Consider the following 21,616-nt stretch of genomic DNA (forward strand, 5'->3'; position numbering starts at 1 on the left):
GCTGACATCTGGTGTCACATCCAGTCCCTGAAATATTGAATCTCTACACTTTTTAGAAGAGTTTTGTGGGGTCTTTATTTTGCAGGTTCTCAGCCTATCCTCCCTTAAGTCTGGTATCATGTTGCCTTCACCTGCCTCCTTCCTTCCTTCCCTTCTGTCTTTCCTTCCTTCCTTCTTTCCTTCCTTCCTTCCTTCCTTCCTTCCTTCCTTCCTTCCCTCCTTCCCTCCTTCCCTCCTTCCCTCCTTCCCTCCTTCCTTCCTTCCTTCCTTCCTTCCTTCCTTCCTTCCTTCCTTCCTTCCTTCCGGCAGCAATGTTAAGGCTCATGGTTGTGATACCATTGAATGTGGCTTGTGTGGAAACTGCCTCAAGTAGGCTCAGGAAATCTCCAGGACCTTCTGCAGGGCCACAGTAGGAGACGGAGCCTTCTAAACAAAGACGCTGAAGAGCGGGAACTCAGCCTGACTGGGCTGCAGCAGATCGATCAGAAAGCACACCGTCCCGGAGAAGCCTTCATACAAGCTGTATATACTCTCAAGGACCCGAGAACCAGCCTTGAATTCCTCGGTAAATAAAAATTCAGCAAACCTAAGAGAAGAAGAAGAAAATATGAAGAGTTTTAACATGAGTGTTTCCACATTATTGGCCTTGGGTTGCTTCTTTCTCCTCTCTGCTGAGTTAAAGTTTTAGCATCATTTTCTTTCCAGGATTGTATAATGTTTTAAGAAAGACTTTTTCTCTGTTCAAACAAACAAACAAACAAACAACAACAAAAAACAGAGGAGCCCTACAGAGGAGCTATTATGTAATTGTATATGTTTCATAACAAATCATGTTGACAGGCAAATTCAACTATTTTGAGCATTTGCAAAGCATAGCAGTTTGGTATTTACTGAGGATTTCAATCCTTCTGTCATCCAATTAAAAATAAAAAAGACAGATAAGTAGCCATACTTTTATTTATTTTGAACAGAAGCAAGCTGATGTATGACTGTTCCTTTAAAAAAGTAATTATGCTATCTTTCTGCAGGCATATTATTGCTAAACTAGGTTTCATTTATATGTGACAGGGAACAGAGACTATGAAAATAAATGGGCAAGTTTTTAGACAATCTGCTTTGGGCAAACAAGGGAATACGATGAATGGGAAAAGGCAAGCCACATTTTATAATCATGATATCAAATAGCAAGATAGATTATTTTTCAGACATCTGCCTTAAAAATAAGTCACTGGCCTCCAAATTCTCTATGAAAGAGCTTTTTTCTTTTACTGGTTTTTGCCACAAATCCTATTCAAATTATTTATCATGAGTAACACTTTTAGCAGTGAACAGCATTTAAAGTGCTGTCAGCTATGTCATCTCTTTACTGACTAGCTCTCCTTCTTCCCATCAACAACGAAAATAATCACCAATTCAGAGGCTGGAGCTCCAGGGTTGGTAAGACCTGACAGCTGATCCTGCCATAAATTTAGATGATTGCTACTACACAGGGGGTCTTATAAAGAGTAATTACTTATTTGATCTTTGTAGGGTTCTTAGAATTATTGCTGGCAGCTTAAAATAAATCAGCAGGAAACACTGCAATTTTGTTTGGTACAATTTTTCTATCAACTGTTTTCCTGAAGATGTAACAATTTCTAAATGGAATTCAAAATTTTAAACAGTAGAAAAATGATGCATCTTAAGAGTTTATTCAAAATGTGTAATTATACAATGAAGCTTCATGGTAGAGCTTCAAAGAGTCTTAACCTTTTTAGTGCTATGGATTATTTGGCAATCTGGACTCCGTCTCAGAAAAAAGTCGTCAAATACATAAAATAAAATACACAGGACTCCCAAGAAAATAAATTATATTAAAACACAGCAAAATTTTTAAAACCAAATTTGTGATATAATAACATATGTATTCTTTATTAACATATTAAATAACAAGATCTAGTAGTGGGTCTAATAATTGCGGACATTTCTAACTAATGATGGGAGTGAAATATATTTCACAATAGCTGCAAAAATAGTAACATGATGATATGTGAATATCTTTGACATCTATTGGTGACATTTTTAGTAGTGAACAGCATTTAAAGTGCTGTCACCTATGTCATCGATTTACAGATACTGCTAATTGTCCTGTTGCTTATTACCTATATTCAGAATTGAAGGAAATGTTATATTTCAATTTGAGACATAATACTTTTCTCAAGTAAATTCACAAACCCTAGATGAAGAAGTGCTGGTGTGGTAGAAAGAAGAACTTTAGAGTTGAAATATACAACTCTGATAATTTCATGTTATATGACCTTTGGCAAATATCTTAATCGACTTTAAAATAGTGAAGTTGCAAAACTGCATAAAGTTATCTGTGAAGATTAGAGATATCATATGTTAGTCTCTGAGCATATAGCAAACATTCACTATATGGCAATTTTCATTTTTTCACTTAAACATATTATAGTGGAATATCTGTAAAACAGAGACAACCATTGCATACTTTAAAAGAAACCCACAGTTGATTTTACTCTCTCTTCTTTCAACTTTTTTCTCCCTAAGCTTTGATTGATTTATTACATTGTTGACATTGGGCTGTATAATATTTGGTATCCTACATTGTTTTACTTAAAAATAATATGATAAACATTTTTTGTGCTTTTCAAAATAATTTCTAAATGATATACAGCAATTTACAAGAGTACCAACAATGTGTTAGAGTAGCAGTTTCATTGTATTCTGGCCCATATAGTGTGTCATCATATTAAACTGAAAATGATTTGTTTCCAAAATCTACCCAATGGTACAGAATTAAAATTAACAAACTCATTTTTCTAAAAAATTCTGTCAAAATAGAAGTCAGAATGGTAAATAAAGTGAAATACATCAGTCACAAAAAGACAAACACTGCACAGTAACACTCATATGAGGTATCCACAATAACCAAACTTATAGAAGCAGAGAATAGAATGGTGTTTGCCAGGGGCTGGGGGAGGAGAGGGAAATGGAGAGTTACTTACTGCTCAGTGGGTATAAAGTTTTAGTCATGCAAGATAAGTGCTAGAGATCTGCTGTACGACACTGTGCCTATAACTACCAATATGGCATTGTGAACTTTAAAATATGTTAAGAGGATAGATCTCATGTTAAGTGTTCTTAGCACAATTAAAAAAAATCACAAATACACATATCCTTTGGCCCAGAAATTCTACTTCTAGGGATTTATGTTTCAGATATACCCTACATGTACAAAATGATGTACACGGTTATTCATCATAGCATTCTTGGTAAGGGGAAATACTGGAAATAATCCAAATGTTCCTCTGGGACTGGTTAAATAAATTATGGTTCATTCATACAAGGTAATACTATGCAAAAATAAAAATGAAAAGTCCTGTATGCACTGATTTGGATGATCGCTAAAATAACAAGTTGCTACCATTTGTCTAAAAAAAAAGAGGCAAATTTTTTTTGCCCTATTTGCTTGTATATATACACAGACTATCTCTGGGAAGATAACTAAGAAACTGGTGACACTGATTATCTCCTGGGAAGTAAACTAAATTGTTTAGAGTGCATAGTTGATGTATCTCTTTTTACACTTTTTAAACTATGTAACTCTATTACCTATTCAGAAAATTCGTTAGAATAACATTTGGCAAAAAAATACATGTGAAGAACAGCTGACCTTTGGGCTCGGTAGATGTACTTAGAGTTTCCTGTGAGCCGGTATAGCAGCAGGAAGACATAGGCACTGCCAGCTACACCATGGCAAATCCCCGGCCCCTTCTTTAGCAGGCCCTTCTGCCATGTGAGTTCCCCACATCGGATACATGTGTCCAGGTACTGTGGTTTCTTGGAAACCAAATAAGCTTTGGCAAACAGATAGGCAATTCCTGTGAAAACATCAAAAGACATTAGAGGTGACTTTCAGGGCTTAATACTATAGAGCAGAACTTCTCAGATTGTAAAAGGGTCACAAATCACCAGTGTATTGGTAAAATATGCATTCTAATCTGGCAGGTCTGAAGTGGGGCCCGAGATACTGCATCTCTAACAAGTATATTGCTGGGGACCTCGTTTTAAATAGCAAGGTTATAGAATTTCCTACAAGGAAGTCTTATTTTACCTGTGAGATTTAGTTTAAGTTCTTTGAATTGTATCATGGTGTTGGCTGCTGGAGAAAGAGCAACAAGTACATAGATTGATAAAATCCATAATTTACAAATGGGTTAATATTTAATGCATACTCTGGTAAGCATTATGCATATCTGGCTGTTTGGAATGGCTAAATGTTTACAGTTTGTCCATTCCCCTTCAGAGGTTCAGAATTTGTCATGTTAAAGTACTTATAACTCTACACCCTTTCTTAAGAACAAAACTGGTAGTCCTGCCAAAAACAACAATGATCCCAAACCACTGAGCCAAGACTTCTACTCCAGCTGTGAAGTGAGTTTTTCCCAACTTGATTATTCCAAGGAAAGATACTTTCCTTCAAAACTTCTCAACACAGGCAATCTCAATTACACAGGCAGGAACAGAAACAAGAGAAGTGACGACTATTAATAGAATCATTTCCCCCAAGTTCCAGGTGCTCATACGCAGAGTGAAGATTAGTGACCTAAGATAACTCTCCTGCGTGGCCTATCTTCTCCTATATAAAGTGGGAAAGACTGGATTTTAGTCGGTATCTTGACTAGCTCATCCATCATGGTTTCCCTGCCTTTCCTTGTCTTTGACTGGGCTCTTTTACAACTCTGTGGAGATAGGAATTACCGTGTAGAAAACTGATAGTAATGTAAAGAATTCCTGTCCCTAGAAACTCACATTCTGTCTGGAAGCAGTCAGACTGATTCCTTCAACCCTTGTGGAAGCAGCCAGGTTTTCATCTATTAAGCAAATTCATGTCTGCATTCCTAATGGCCTGTAAATACGTCTGCTCTTTGGATTTTCCTTTGAACCAGTCATAACACCTTTCTGGTTCCCTCATTAATTAATGAGCAAATAAAATTGCTGACATACATTTATTTTATGTTTGTATGAAAATTAACTTTATTCTCTTTTAAAATTTATCATTTAACACTTCCTATGATTAGCACTTACATAACAGGCTCTCCTCAGTCAGTGCTTTCCAGTCAACTGCTGATAATGTCACGTATGGCATTGCCATCCTTCAGTTTTAGGAACAAAGTATCTCCCACAAACTAAAGGATGATTTTAAAAGAACTGAACTTATGTAATTATACATCCATTCATTCACTGTATCCATTCATTTGAAAGTATTCATTGATCACCCATCCACTGTACGCAGAGGCCTAGGCAGGGCTGGCTTTATGGGCATGTGACCCGTACAGCATCACAAGGGCCTCCAGAAGGGCCTGATGCTGGCTTTAATGCTCCGGTGTCGCCATCTTGAAATTCTTACATTGTTTAAAAAGAGGTTCTATTTTCATTTTGTACTGGGCCCCCCCAATTCTGTAGCCAGTCCCGGCCCTGGGTGATAGAAAATAAGTGTTAAACATGATCCCTGCCCTTCAGGAAGGCAGTGTCTAGAAAGGGAGAGAAAAATAGTACATGTGACTGACATATAATAGGACGTGTAGTTCATGATGCTAGTGGAGCATGAAATGAAAGGTGCTGGCAATAATACTAGAGGGATCAGGAAAGTAGAAGCTCCCTGAGGGAGACAATCAGATGAATCAGTTTCTTCAGGACTTTGTAGAATGCCTAGGGAACTCCACGCCCAGGGCGAGGTAGAGAGAGCATCCTAGGCATCAAGATGGGCAAAGGCAAAGATTCGGAGCAGGACAAACAAGCCACACAAAGACCAGCAGGGCAGTGCTCTAATCAAAAGGACAGTGAGGTGGAAAGGAAGATCGGGTTCACATTATGGGCGGTTTCTGTTGGGTTTTGTTTTGTAGTCTGTTGTAGTTTGTTTCTTTTTTCAATCTAGTTGTGGAGGGAGCAGCTCCACTGGCCCATGTAGGACTTGAACTGGTGACCTTGGTGTTATGAGCACCACGCTCCAATCACTGAGCCAACCAGCTGCCCACAGGCAGCTCAGCTCCAAGCTCAAGCCGTTGTCTTCAATCTAGTTGTGGAGGGCGCAGTTCACGGGCCCATGTGGGGATCGAACCGGCAACCTTGTTGTTTAGAGCTTACAACCGAGCCATCTGGCCACCTCCATTATGGATGGTTTTATAGGTCTAGTTAGGCAGTTTGGACTGTATTCTGTAGGCAATAGGGAACCAATGGGAATGTATTTGTTGTGGACGGGTTATTTTTAATGATGTAATTAATTATTATAAACCAATTACCCCACAGTGGTGTCAAGAGAGACCTAAAGAAGGGCAATGGGATAGTTATGAGCTGATCATGTTGGCAAAAAGATGGCAAAGGGGCTAAGAAAGAGACAGCTTACAGGATTTGGTGGCTGTTTAGATATTCCTTGAGCCCCGACTATACGCCAGGCACAGTAGTAGGTGCTAAGCCTTCATTGTGTTTACAGCCTCACTGGGGGAATTGAGTAGGCTAAGTGAGAGGAAGCAGAGGTGCTGTGGAAGCACACAGGAAGGCTCCTAACCCACACCTGGAGGGAGAAAAGGCCCATGATGGGGTGTGACACCATCTAACCTGAGTACCAAAGGATGAGGAGTTATTAGCCAGGCGAACCACAAGCCCTTGGCGCTCTGCCAGATCCCCATTACCTCCCCAGCAGCAGGTGCCCCATCTCCCAGTAGCTATGACCTGGCCCACTAACAAAGCTCATATCTGCCCTCTTCTTGGGAGATTTGCCCTCTGTCAAATGGGAGACTGGGCCATGCACCCACCCCCAAGCAGATTTTGGCCAATGACTGACACTGGTACAAAAGAGCAGCCCCTGCCTTAAGACAAACGAACACTGAAGTGCAATCTGTGCCTCTTAGTTACCTCTTGGAATCCAGGTGAGGCCAGTATCCAGGTGAGACACAGAAAGCCCTTTGTGACCCAGCTCCTACTCTGTTCTCCTGCCACTTCTCCTCCACTCCCTACTTGAAGTTCTTCACCAAAGCACCTGCAGTTCCCCTTTCTTTGCTATGTGGTTCCATGCCTCTGACTGACTTTTCTTGGAACTTTCCACCTTTCCTGGCCTGGCCAACTTACCTCAGGTATCACCTCCTCCCGGAAGCATTTTCTGACAGGGGAGCACCAGGAATCCCTCTGAGCTCCCATCACTCCCTATACAAACCTTAGCACTTTTATATACGGTATCATATTAAAATGATCTGTGTACATGTCTGCCTCCCCCACTATAGTGCAAACTAACCAGGGAGACCTCTATCTTGTTCATTTTTGCTCCCCTAGTCTGTGGCATAGTGTTTGACAGATGGCCAGGGCTCCACACTTGTCTGCTGACCTTATAATGTCTCATTTCTCACACCAGCACAGGCCAGCACTGAGGTAGAGATGAGAGATGTGGAAGGAAGAAGGGCTGAGATGGTCCAATTGTTATACTAGGCTATTAGCCCCAGGCAGTTAATGGGTATCGATCCTATGGTTCTAGCCAGAGAGAAAGGGCCTCTTCCTGCAGGCTGGATCACAGAATGGCACACGGAACGGACCTTGAACAACTTCTTGAGCCATTGTCTCCTGACTAGACTTAATGAAATCTACAGTAAGACAGCTTAATCTATAAGAAAGAATGTTGAATTTCTTTGCTTTTGATGGGAATGTGTCATTTCATCCTGGGAACACTGATTATGGTGCATTGATAAGAAATCTGAGTCAGCCACAATACTATGTCTTTGCCAAATACAATTGGAGAAAAGAATTATTACTTAAGAAATATGGTTTGAGAAACTAAATCTTTGAAAACATGCAGTCTAGCACAGGCTTGTGACAGCCAGACTTGGCACATACAGTTTCAACTTAGGAGAATCACCAGGCAGGTCCATTCCGGGATCTGTTATTTCACACAGGCACACATTGCACAGTGTGCACTACAAAGCTTAGCAACCAATGATACCTGCACTGCATAAGCCCTTGTTGCTCTCTATTCAAAGTCACCTACCCAGGAGCCCTTGTGAAATGACTTAAAAAAAAGAAAGCCACACCTGTGTTTCACACAGAGGAAAGGAAATGCACTATCAGTGTTACCACAGTGATAATGTAACATAATGCAATCTAAAGTTTATTTTAGCCACAGTATTTGTTTTAATGATTTTGTAAATGATTTTCATTCTGTATTGCAGAATCATTAAAGCTACGAAGAGGTCATACGAATCTGCCTGCTATACTTCGTGTATTTAGTGATAACAGCTACACACCACACTGGGTATTTATAAATGTGGTGTCTACAAATCTTTTGGGACATATCAGCGACAGCAAGGATCCACAGGATAAAATGGGTCTGTGGTGAAAAAAGATTGAGTTTCCCTACTTCATCTCAATGTGCTCATTTCACAGATGAAAAAACAAAGGCACAAAAGACACAAAGTGGTTTTCTCAAGGTCACTTAGCTGGTTAGTGTTGGAGTCACAATTAGAACCCAGAGTTATTAGCTCAGAGTCAAGAACTATTTCTATACTTCAAAAATGATGACTTAGGATGTCACCTGTAGAGGTGAGTTGAGAAAGCCAATAGAAAACAATCATAGGGGGAAATAACGTATCATTGATGAAGAGAGTTCACTCTTGCCAACTTCAGAGAAATCTTGGTGGCCTTTGACCTGCACTTATCAGATTTATAATCACTCTTGATGCTGTTTTCAGCACATCCCGTAAGAGGAAAACCAATATCCTAGAGATGGGAGTGCGGATTGGCAGAAATAATGGGCCCCACATGGTTCTTTATTCACTTGCAAATTGATTTTTGGTAGTCCAATGAATACATGGGTTGAACGATTTTACTTTGCAACCTATGTTTAATCTTACCAAGATACTAAACACGAATGATACACGAGGATAATAAAGTCCCCAAGCTGACGAATCCTGTGCTGTACTGTTATGGTACCTGATTTACAAAGACAGATGGAAGGTGGGGTACAGAAATGATGGAATAAGTGCCCTTCGAGATATCTACATCAATGAACTGACCTACTCGTTTTAGAAGATTATCTTTCTTTCCTTTTACAACTAGTACAAGTGAGTCATTTTAAAATATTCTGTATTTAACTTGGGACAGCTCTAAAATTCAAGGATCCTGAGGTACGTGGAGGATATCCAGAGACCATCCCTGAAAATGATTAAAGAGAATGGGAAAAAAAATTGCTGAGCATAACATGAAGAGCTATCATTTCCAGAATGGTAAATAACTTGTTTGTCTCCAAAAAGCTCAAAGAAGAAGTGAGCTCAAGTTGGAACTGGTAGAATTCGCCTGGGCGTAACTAACACACGACGCTCTGGCACTGGCACCAGCATACACAGGAGCCTGCGAAGTCCCTTCCTTCTGTAAGTGTGGCAGGCAAAGAAAAGATGACCAGGGGACTGAGACATGCATTATTCATCAAGTCAAACTGGACTAAGGGAAAAAAGTGAAATTACAGTTGGATTAAGGAACATTGATTAGGTAAGGAGAGGGAAGGAAGTAATAAAAATCAGGTAACAAACTAAAAGAGAAATCAAGTGTATTTTATAGCTGTGCTCACAGGATTGAGGCATATCTTGGAAAATTAAATCCAAATCCAGTCCTACAAAATAAAGAGGCAACCGACTGAATGGGAGATTTTTGCAAACAGTGCGTCTGATAAGGGGCTAATATCCAAAATATACAAGGAACTCATAAAACTCAACAACAAAAAGACAAACAACCCAATTGAAAAATGGGCAGAGGACCTGAAGAGACATTTCTCCAAAGAGAACATACAAATGGCAAATAGACATGAAAAAATTCTCAACATCACTAATCATCAGAGAAATGCAAATAAAAACCACAATGAGATATCACCTCACCCCAGGCAGAATGGCTATCATCAACAAGACAAATAGTGTCGGAGAGGCTGTGGAGAAAAAGGAACCCTCATCCACTGTTGGTGGGAATGCAGACTGGTGCAGCCTCTATGGAAGGCAGTGTGGAGGTTCCTCAAAAAATTATGAATAGAATTACCATATGACCCAACAATCCCTCTCCTGGGTATCTACCCAAAAAATCTGAAAACATTTATACATAAAGACACGTGTGCTCCAATGTTCATTGCAGCTTTGTTTACGGTGGCCAAGACATGGAAACAACCAAAATGTCCTTCAATAGATGAATGGATAAAGAAGTTGTGGTATATATACACAATGGAATACTATTTGGCGGTAAGAAAAAATGATATAGGAACATTTGTGACAACATGGATGGATCTTGAGAGTATAATGCTAAGCGAAGTAAGTCAGACAGAAAAAGCAGAGAACCCTATGATTTCACTGATATGTGGTATATAAACCAAAAACAACAAAAGAACAAGACAAACAAATGAGAAAGAAAAACTCATGGACACAGACAATAGTTTAGTGGTTACCAGAGGGTAAGAGGGGAGGCGGGTGGTAGCTGAGGGTAAAGGGGACCAAATATATGGTGATGGAAGGAGAACTGACTCTGGGTGGTGAGCACACAATGGGATTTATAGATGATGTAATACAGAATTGCACTCCTGAAATCTATGTAACTTTACTAACATTTGTCACCCCAATAAACGTTAAAACAAACAAACAAACAAAAACAAATCCAGTCCTAATCCAAAAATGTTGTGCTATTTGGTATTTAAATCTCTCCCTGGCCATTCAACCAAAATTAATTGATTTATTAGAATTAAACTTCTTTCAATTGCTCCTTCTCCAAAGGCCTAATTAGCAGTGTAATGGGATTTAAACAAAAAGGCAAAGTGGGGTCTGATAAATTTCCAGGCTCAGTTCCAGAGAGTTCACTGCAGACGGCTTTGTATTTCTCTAGACTTTTTTATTAGGTGATGATAGAAAGCCTCATTTGAAAAAGAATTCTAGAACGGTGCCATCTCAAACTTTAATGCGCATACTAATCACTCAGGGATCTTGTTAAAACTGATTCTCCTTCAGTGGGTTTGGGGTGAGGCCTGAGATTCTGGATTTCTAACCATCTCCCAGGCTGCCCATGCCAGTAGTCCAGGGACAACATTTTGAAATGCCAGGCATCAGATCTGCACTGTCCCATGCAGCTACTGAGCAGTTGCAATGTAGCTACTCTGAATTGAGATGTAATTTAAGGATCAGATATACAGTGGATTTCAAATATTTAATATCTCAAAAAGTGAAATACTTCGATTTTTCAATTGGTTACATATTGAAATAATATTTGGGGTATATTGGGTTGTGTAATATATATTATTAAAATTAATTTCACCTGTTTCGTTTTACATTTTTAATGGGCTACTAAAATTTAATTTGATATGTTGCTCATCATACTATATTGGACGGTGCCAGTTTAACTGATATACAAATAGATGTAGATCATATATTTTTAAAAATACAGGATCATTTCTGGAGATCTTTTATAGATCAAGAAAGATATTTTGGCTTTGAAAAGTTTCATGTAGTAATGATGTAAGAGGAGAACTACCCTCGCTTCTCAAAAAAGGTATCTGTTTGGCTAAGTCCGATGAAAGGCAGTGTTTTCAGATAATAGTGAGTGTGAGACCTGGGGCGCCGTGGCACCAGTGTACCAACTCGTTCTCTCTCTCGATGGCCTCGCCGAGCTCAGGTGGCCAGTTGCAGTTCTGCTCCTGCTCCATAAGGAAGTCCACACTCTGCCATACCAGTTCCTGATCTGAGGGCTTGAGGTGCTCATGGTAAGAAAGAAGCATCTGGAGAATGGACGACAGGCCATGAGCTGCTCCTATATTGGCAAACAAAGCATAATTAATTTATATAATTGAGAGGCGATCCGGTTTAATTTGGTGAAAAGACAGTCACAGTATAAATAAAAAGAAAGACAATAATACTTGAAAGCACACATAGTGACGTAATCATTGAGTTGCCTAAGAACTAGGCTTCTGGGGAACATAGGTTACAGCAGGAGTTGGCAAACCACAGCCTGTAGGCCAAATCAGGCTCACAACTTCTTTTTGTAAATAATGTGTTTTATTGAAACACAGCCATACTCATTCATTTGTGTATTGTCTATGGCTGCTTTTTCACTACAACAGCAGAGTTGTATTTGTGAGAGACCATATGGCCCACAAAGCCAAAAGTATGTATTATCTATATCTTTATAAAAAAAAAAGTTGAGTAACCACCCGTGTTAGAGAAAAGACTTTTTTAAAACTTCGTAAGGAACATATCTATAGCTTTTATGAAAGTGCTTCTAAAGTGCTTGAAAATAATTCGTTCTTGGTATCCTAAACGTTCATTCATTCACTCGAGACATAAGAATTAAGTACCTACTACGTGCCAGGTACTATTTTAGGTGCTGAAAATAGATCAGTGAACAAAACAGGTTAAATCTCTTCTTTATTGATCGAAGCAGAGAGTTGAGGCATAAACACCCCAGCTTCCTTACTCCTTGGGTGGGACAATTCTGAGGCATGTTCTACACAGTCTCCTAGAGTCCCCTGTGGAACTGAGCCTCAGTTATCCACAGTTGCTCATTACCACATGCTCTATGAATTTCTTTGTCTACCCTGTCCAATTTCCTTATTCTTCTATCAACACTTTGTGGGATCACCTCCCAAATAAACCATTTACACCCAAATCCTTGTCTCAAGGTCTGATTCGAGGGAAATTTAGAGCAGGAACTTAACGGTTCTTTGAGAAAACTCTCAGAGAACTGCCAGTCTATAAGCTCATTGTTCATTCAGCCATCCATTCATTCACTTGGGCACCCTCATTATGTGCAGGGTCTTGGTAAAGGTCCAGGGATCACAAAGATAAATGAGAGAAAGTCTTTATCCTGAAGGTGCACAGAACCTGCTAAGGCAGTTGGACAGGTAAGCCACTAATTACAGTACAATGTGATAAGGGCTCCAAGAGGCAGGGTGACATGACACAACCCAATTGTGCTTCAGGGCAAAACCTGAACCATGTAAATGTTTCTCCCGAGAGAGTTCAGTAAACCGATTTTCCAAAAACACACTGTTTCTCAATAGAGCTAATGATGTTTGAGCAGTCTTGAAGTCTGGGTGTAAGTATTGCAGATAGATGAAGGGGGAAGCCAAGCATTCTAGGCAAAAGGAACAGGCACAAGAGTTACACAGATATGAGAACACTTTGCTTGTAGAAGACGATGTGGGACAGAACCAGCAAAGGGGAGAGATAAAGCTTGAGTTTGGAGAAGGAGGCAGCGATCTACAAAGGGCCTTGCAAGTCATGCTCGGGGTAAGGGTTCAAAAGAGAAGCAACTAATTTTCACTTTACAAGCCTCATAGCTCAACAGTCGTGATTGTTATTCAGTAATCTATTATTCATCCGGTAATATTAAAAACTTGAAAATGTTAGGAGCTGAATCCTGTTTCCCTGTACAGAGGCAGTATTTGCAATAAGCGTGTGAACTGCTCACAAACTCAGCAAAATTAGGCCAATGAACTCACAATCTAGAATAAAATCTTTATTTTAGTCTTCAGTGAAATTAATTGTTAAAATGGCTACATTTGTCAGGCAGACTGTGAAAACAAATATTAAACTATGACTTGTAATATCTATCAATAGTTGCTTTTGAATGGCATTTCAAAGTATTTCTAGTTAAATGAATAACTAGAGAATAGTGAATATAACAGAGAATAGCGATGACCTATGCCAAAAACCAAATCTTCCCATCTGCCTTCACTCACCCAAGTATTCGGTTCCATAGTAAGAATACATCAGGGGAAATGGTTTCCTCTTTTTCATGGCATACTGCTTCCCAGAATCCAGAATCGCCTGGCAAATTGATTTGATCTGTGCTGGGGTCAGCACCTGAGGAAGGAAGTCGAGAGACAGAAGTCAAATCAGGATCTTTTTTCCTCAGAAAATGGGTTTTCTTGCTTAAAATGTCCATCAGCATATCCCCCAAATCCTTTTCTTAGGTGTAAGCTCAACCAACCATACCTAGCTTTTCACCTCTGATTCTCTCCTTGTTGTCGTTTATCAGCCCCTTTCAGAAAATTTACTGCTTTGAAGGGAAATACACACCTTTACTGCTATAGGCTTTTATAAAACGCAAAGACCATCTTACAGTTGTTGTATCATTAATCCTTGTCACAGGAACAAGAGATTGCTCAGAAAAGAAGAAAAGACAGGTCTGAACCCATGATGTTTAACAAAGGTGTTATTCCTGGTGTACGGTCCAGATCTGGCCCAGACAATGCGCCTTCAGTTTGTGTCACTAAACAGTGCTTAGAGAGCCACAATTCTATGACAAGCTGCTGCTACATGACAGATTCACTTTTCCTGAATGAAACCAAAGTCCAAAATGTACCAAGGCAAAATGACTTTTAATTTCAAAATGATTCTGAATAGAGAAAGGCTAAACTACAATGATTTGCAGTTGTCAATATTTTATTCAGTCCACCAACAGTCATTTTCAGGACTATAGAGATAAAAATGTTCTCAAGCCTACAAAGCATCATTGAGTTTATTACAATTCTGCTTAGGTTTCAGATTCTTTCTTCCTCCCACTCCACCACTGGGCAGATTAGATGCTCCCTTTGGCACACTCTTGTATGAGGTGAGACAATTAAGTTCGTGAACTCATCCTAGAAAAAGTGCTGCATACCTCACTGCTGAATATCACTACGGTCACCTGTGAAGTACTCCCCTTGGGAAGCTATGCACCAACGCCAGTGCCTAGTCCACCTTCAAAGCAATTTTGGAACTCTTTTTCTGGAATGCCCATCAGACCTGTCATTATATTACCCTTGATGTCCTGAATGTCATCCAAATGTCTTCCTTTCAATATTTTCTTTATCTTTGGGTAAAGAAAGAAGTCATTGGGGGCCAGATCAGGTGAGTAGGGAGAGTGTTCCAATACAGTGATTTGTTTGCTGGCTAAAAACTCCCTCACAGACAGTGCCGTGTGAGCTGATGCATTGTCGTGATGCAAGAGCCATGAATTATTGGCAAAAAGTTCAAGTCGTCTAATTTTTTCATGCAGCAGTTTCAGCACTTCCAAATAGTAAATTTGGTTAACTGTCCAGTTGGTACAAATTCATAATGAATCATCCCTCTGATATTGAAAAAGGTGAGCAACATCCTTGCAACAAGTTCGCGAACTTAATTGGAGACCTCAAATCACCATGACTCCTTGGTGTAGCACTTTCAACCTAGTGTGTCACGTCTCTCTCTACTAGATGATCAGTTATTTGAGGGCAAAGACTATGGCATCTCATCATTTTGGTATCCTTGGTTCCTAACACAGAACCTGAGAGGTCCTTTGGTAACAGATAAGTGAGTAAATAAGTGCCAGGTTTACCGGCATGAAAAACAAAGCCCTCCCTCCCCTCTTTCCTTCATTCCCTCTCTAACCTCGCTCCCTCCATCCTTTTTTCCATTCCTTCCACAATTGTCTCTTAAGCCCCTACAATCTGCCAGGGAAGCCTGTTCTAGATGCTGGAGACACGACAGTGAAGGAGATAGACAAGACCTCTGTTCCCATGAAGTCAATTTTCCAGAAAGGCTGACCTGTACAAGAAAAGTACTCATCAGAGTAAACACACACACACACACACACACACACACACACACATACACACACACACACGCCACCTATAGTTCAGCCTTGGCCTGACTGAATGAATCTGGGATCAAGGGAAAAAGTCCATTGGATTTTGGCCTCTCTCCTAACACATGAAATTTTCCTACCTGATATCTGCCATTAGATTCACCAATTCCTTTTGTAATAAAGTACTAATGACTTCTTAACTCATAACTTGCTCCTTTGATTTACCCAACATTAGAAGGGTAAAATATAATCCAGGTTTTGGCCTCCTCAAATCTGGCATCTAATTTGGAAAAGTAATTACATAAAGAGGAAGGTGTTCATTAATTAATTCTGCCAATTAACATTTACTGAGCCTTGTACTAGGTACCGTAGGGGGGATTCTAGAAAGCATGGGACACATTTTTTGCCCTACAGGGAATTTTCTATCCAACACTGGAGATAAGACATAGACAAAAGTCTACAACAGAGCAATTAAAGTTCATGAGCTTCGGGGAAAAAAACAGTAAGGCAGAGTATGGCATGCAGACAATGAAGCACTGCTCACTTCACTAAGACTTTACTATGTCCTCGGTTTCCATCTGGTTGTTCAGAAACAACTGACTTAATTTTTCCTTTTATTAGCTACCCATTTTGTCTCTCGGGTTTACTCCTCATTTCTGCCTAAAATTCGGAAACACCCTACCTTCCCATGCATGCCCACAATCATTTCAGGGCTCAGCTTTGGGTCTTTCCTTAGCTGAATAGAAAATTTCTCCTAAATGATTTCTACTCTGCATCTATTCAAATTGCTACCAAAACTTTCATTTGCTGTTAAAAACATCTTACTCTGTGTGTCTTCATCAGTACCGACTGATCTCACATTTAGTCTTACTCTACTTAATATGCGGCATCATCAGCCTCGTATTAATCCCTCTGTCCTGGTTCACTCTCAGAAAGCTGCTAAGACCCTTGAAGGGCATGAACGTAATAGGACTCTAACCTGGTCCCACTCCCTATTTTCCCGGAAATATACATGGCTCTTTGAACTCGGGTCCTGTCTGCTGATACTGGTACTGAATCCATGTGAAAGACGCAGTTTTTATGACAGGAAAAGGTCATCGCATTTTCTGGGTATACACTCATTTGAATTATTAAAAATCTCCCTATTTGACTCCTGTGCCAATAATTGAAAATCAGCTTATTCTTTCCTCAGTTGAACATTTATTCATATGCCCCAACCCATGTGTGTGTGTGGGCGCGAGACTGAGCGTGCATGTGTGTGTACTCTCCTGCTTAGTTTTAACCCAGATTTTTAAAAAATCAACTTAGGTTATATGTGGTGCATTCTCCCGTTCTTTCCATACCCAATCCACAGCTCAGACTAGAGAATGAGTTTATAAAATATTTCAAAACCTCCCCAGTCACGCACCACGTCTGGGTGGTTTCCTCTTATCTCTCAGAAACACTGTGAAAAACAAAGAGAAACCGTGCTTGTTTGGCTGGATAAAGACCAGTCATGCATGCAGTTCTTTATCTTTGGGAACAGACAAAACCTACCCCTGGGTTTACTGATCAGTAAATAAAAAGTGAAAACAGTGCTCATTAAAAGTGTGTGGAGGGGAACATGGAGGAAAAGGGCGCTCTGTTTTCCCCTCTAAACAAACAGTACAGAAAGAAGAAAGGAGAGGAGTTGTAAGGGGAGGGGCCTGTTCTTGTTCTCTCATTTGCCTTTCTCAGACACCTCTCCATTCCCCGCTCCCAGCACATAGGAACACGTGCAGGAACATGTATACTACCTCCAAGAAGATGACCTCGAAGCTTCTGAAACACTCTGAGGCCCTGGGAATGAGGAAATGGTGTTGCCAGTGGGGAAAAAAGTAATTGGGGAGGGTTGGGAGGGGCACCCAGCCCATTAGGCCTTTATCAAAACAACCCCAAATTCCCTCTCCTGTATTTGGAGCACATAAGACCTATGCACATGTTGGTATCTTGGTGGATTTAGTTCTCTCTTTTTTTTTTAAATTAAAGTTTATTGGGGTGACAATTGTTACATCATCTATAAATCCCATTGTGTGTTCACCACCCAGAGTCAGTTCTCCTTCCATCACCATATATTTGATCCCCTTTACCTTTATCTACCACCCTCCCTTCCCCTTTACCCTCTGGCAACCACTAAACTATTATCTGTATCTATGAGTTTTTGTTTCTCATTTGTTTGTATCGTTCTTTTGTTGTTTTTGGTTTATATACCACATATCAATGAAATCATATGGTTCTCTACTTTTTCTGTCTGACTTATTTCGCTTAGCATTATACTCTCAAGATCCATCCATGTTGTCACAAATGTTCCTATATCATTTTTTCTTACCGCCGAATAGTATTCCATTGTGTATATATACCACAACTTCTTTATCCATTCATCTATCGAAGGACATTTTGGTTGTTTCCATGTCTTGGCCACTGTAAACAAAGCTGCAATGAACATTGGAGCTCACGTGTCTTTATGTATAAATGTTTTCAGACTTTTTGGGTAGATACCCAGGAGAGGGATTGCTGGGTCATATGGTAATTCTATTCATAATTTTTTGAGGAACCTCCACACTGCCTTCCATAGAGGCTGCACCAGTCTGCATTCCCACCAACAGTGGATGAGGGTTCCTTTTTCTCCACTGCCTCTCCAACACTTGTTACTATTTGTCTTGTTGATGACTGCCATTCTGACTAGGGTGAGGTGGTATCTCATTGTGGCTTTTATTTGCATTTCTCTGATGATTAGTGATGTTGAGCATTTTTTCATATGTCTATTTGCCATTTGTATGTCCTCTTTGGAGAAATGTCTCTTCAGATCCTCTGCCCATTTTTCAATTGGGTTGTTTGTTTTTTTGTTGTTGAGTTGGATGAGTTCCTTGTATATTTTGGATATTAGCCCCTTATCGGAGGCACTGTTTGCAAAAATCTTCTCCCATTCAGTTGGTTGCCTCTTTTTTTTGTCGATTTTATTTTGCTGTGCAGAAGCTTTTAAGTTTCATGTAGTCCCATTCGTTTATTTTAGCTTTTACTTCCATTGCCTTTGGAATCAAATTCATAAAATGCTCTTTGAACCCAAGGTCCATAAGTTTAGTACCTATGTTTTATTCTAATGCAGTTTATTGTGTCAGGTCTTATGCTTAAGTCTTTGATCCATTTTGAATTAATTTTGGTACATGGCTGAGGATTCTTTCTTTGTCGTTGATTTTAGACAGCTTCAATACAATGTGCCTTGGAGAAGGCCTGTTGGGGTTGAGGTAATTAGGTGCTCCGTTTGCTTCTTGGATTCGAGGATCCAGTTCTTTCCACAAGTTTGGGAAGTTCTCATCGACTATTTGTTTGAATATACTCTCTGTTCCCTTCTCTCTTTCTTCTCCTCCTGGTATGCCCAGTATTTTTATATTGCTCTTTCTGATGGAGTCAGAAAGTTCCTGTAGAGTTCTTTCATTTCTTTTAAGTCTCAAGTCTCTTTCTTCTTCCATCTGTGTCATTTCCAGGTTTCTATCTTTGATGTCACTGATTCTTTCCTCCACCTGGTAAACTCTACTACCTAAGCTGGCTATTTCATTCTTAATTTCTTCTATTGAGTTCTTAATCTCCAGCATTTCTATTTGGTTCTTTTTTAAAATTTCAATCTCTTTGGTAAAATGTTCATGTTGGTTTTTGATTGTGTTTCTGACTTCATTAAACTGCCTTTCTGTGTTTTCTTGTATCTCTTTGAGTTTTTTTCAGAACTGCAATCTTGAATTCTCTGTCATTTAAGTCACGTATTTCCATATCTTTAAGATCATTTTCTGGAGACTTTTCACTTTCTTTCTGAGCTGTCTTGTTGCCTTGGTTATTCATGGCAATTAATGATTATTTCTCTTCGTAGACATCTACAGGAGTGGGTCCTGTAACAGGTTGATAGGAAGAGGTCTTTCTTTTGTTTTCCAGTACGTGTTTGTAGAATGTTTTATTTTCTCTCAGACTGTAGTCTTTCTTTCTGTCTCACACAGTAGTGTTATGTTTTCTCTGCACTATTCCAGCTTCTCACACAATGGGGTGATTCCCTAGAAGGCAGGCTTCTCCTGTGTTAACAGTTCGCCTGGGTCATAGGGCACCACGTCCCTGTGGGGATGTGGAGAGCTTTTGAAGTTCCAAAGCTCTTCCTTCACCAGATTCAGAGCCCGTGTGTTTCAGCAGTTCTGTTTACTCCTGTCTGCTGTGCAGGGAGTCCTTTGTGGAGTTATAGTTTTGCAATTTGTTGTGAATTCCAGGGGAGATTTCCAGAGGCTCACCTCACGCCGCCACTTTGATCAATTTAGTTCTTTAAAAATGTTTTTACACTGAATTAAAATAAATTAAGATATCTTAAAAATATTTTTTTTTAGAAAACAGGTCTGGTGGTTTGGTTTAAAGAGTTTCATTAGTTTAATCTATTCCCTTCACTGATCCTCAATCAGGGGAGTTTGCTGTGAAATATTCCTGTTGGGCTGGGCTCTGAATAGGAAGAGATGAGAGAGCAATGAAGCACATGCTATGCTTCTTGGCCCTAACTGAAGGTTGTGCTGTGACTGAAACACCTCCATGCTGAGGAGAGATGACCTTTGTTGTTAAGGAAATGAATGAAATGCACCAACCACAGACCTTTACCAGGGCAAGTGTCCTTTCCACAGGCAGTCTGAAGTGCCAGTCTTTGCTACTATATATCAACCACTGCCAACATCACTGAGCAATAGTCCAAAATGCCCTAAATATATGACTGCCCATCTACATGGAATGTAAAAACTCACTCCAACAGCATGCCAAACACATACTTAACAGAGTACGAATCTGATATTAACTAAGGTGTTTTCCTCCAGCAATGTATTTCACCCCAATCTTTTGTCCCATCGTTCTGGTGGTAGCAAAGTCTTCTGCTCAGAGAGAGAAACAAGCCATTTGACTACCAATGAACATCAAAATGACTTTTATTACCCATGGACAACAGCTTTGAGGAAAATACCATAAATAACAGACTTGAAGAGTACGTAGAATCAGGAGGGAGTCGAAAGCTGTTCAAGGTGGGAAGAGATGACATGGAAAAGAAACCAGGAAGTTGAAAGTCTGGGTGGAGTGCCTGCTACACCCTGTTATGCCAAGCCTTAGAAGAGATCCTATAACTCCCAGATAGGCTTGAGGGTCGATAGGTAGTTAGGATGTATGCCTCACCTGCCTGGAATTTGGGGAGATGGTAGCCTCAAAGATGTGTCTCCTGCCTCAGGGTATGGGGCCAGTAAAAGAGATACCACCAGATGGCACATTCCATGAGACAGCCAGAGACAATCTTGAGTTTTCTGTGGGCACCATGGTAGACCAGAAAAAACACCTTATCCCCAAAAGTAAATTTATTTTTCAAAATTTCCAGCCCAAATAATTTCAAATTAAAAAGTTGGGGACTTATTTCTCTTAGCATAATAATTTCAAGATCCACCCATGTTGTCGCAAATGGCATTACTTCATCTTTTCTTATGGCAGAGTAGTATTCCACTGTGTATATACACCACAACTTCTTTATCCATTCGTCTATCGAAGGACACTTTGGTTGTTTCCATGTCTTGGCCACCGTAAATAAAGCTGCAACGAACATTGGAGCACATATATCTTTATGGATAAATGTTTTCAGATTTTTGGGGTAGATACCCAGGAGAGGGATTGCTGGGTCATATGGTAATTCTATTCTTAATTTTTTGAAGAACCTCCACACTGCCTTCCATAGCGGCTGCACCAGTCTGCATTCCCACCAACAGTGGATGAGGGTTCCTTTTTCTCCACAGCCTCTCCCACACTTGTTACTATTTGTCTTGTTGATGATAGTCATTCTGACTGGGGTGAGGTGATATCTCATTGTGGTTTTTATTTGCATTTCTCTTTTATGAGAGGTCATATCAGGTCAAAAATGTAAACACAAAATCTCTGAGACTAAGAAGGGCAGGTTCTCATGGTAACCCAAGCCCGGGTTCAATATTTGAAA

General features: G+C 39.9%; 1 protein-coding gene across 1 annotated transcript in view; it reads right to left on the reverse strand.

Annotated features, from left to right (window-relative positions):
• Positions 1-198: 198 nt before the first annotated feature.
• LANCL3 (LanC like family member 3) overlaps positions 199-21,616 on the reverse strand; it is a 95,494-nt gene continuing 74,076 nt past the window's right edge. The window contains exons 2-5 of the mRNA XM_081042773.1: positions 13,748-13,871; positions 11,620-11,817; positions 3,674-3,881; positions 199-586 (exon numbers count right to left, since the gene is read on the reverse strand). Of these exons, the coding sequence (XP_080898899.1) occupies positions 427-586; positions 3,674-3,881; positions 11,620-11,817; positions 13,748-13,871 (690 nt within the window). The 3' untranslated portion in view covers positions 199-426. The remainder of the gene's footprint in view (positions 587-3,673; positions 3,882-11,619; positions 11,818-13,747; positions 13,872-21,616) is intronic.

The sequence above is a fragment of the Rhinolophus hipposideros genome, assembly GCF_964194185.1.
Source record: "Rhinolophus hipposideros genome assembly, chromosome: X".
NCBI lineage: Eukaryota > Metazoa > Chordata > Mammalia > Chiroptera > Rhinolophidae > Rhinolophus > Rhinolophus hipposideros.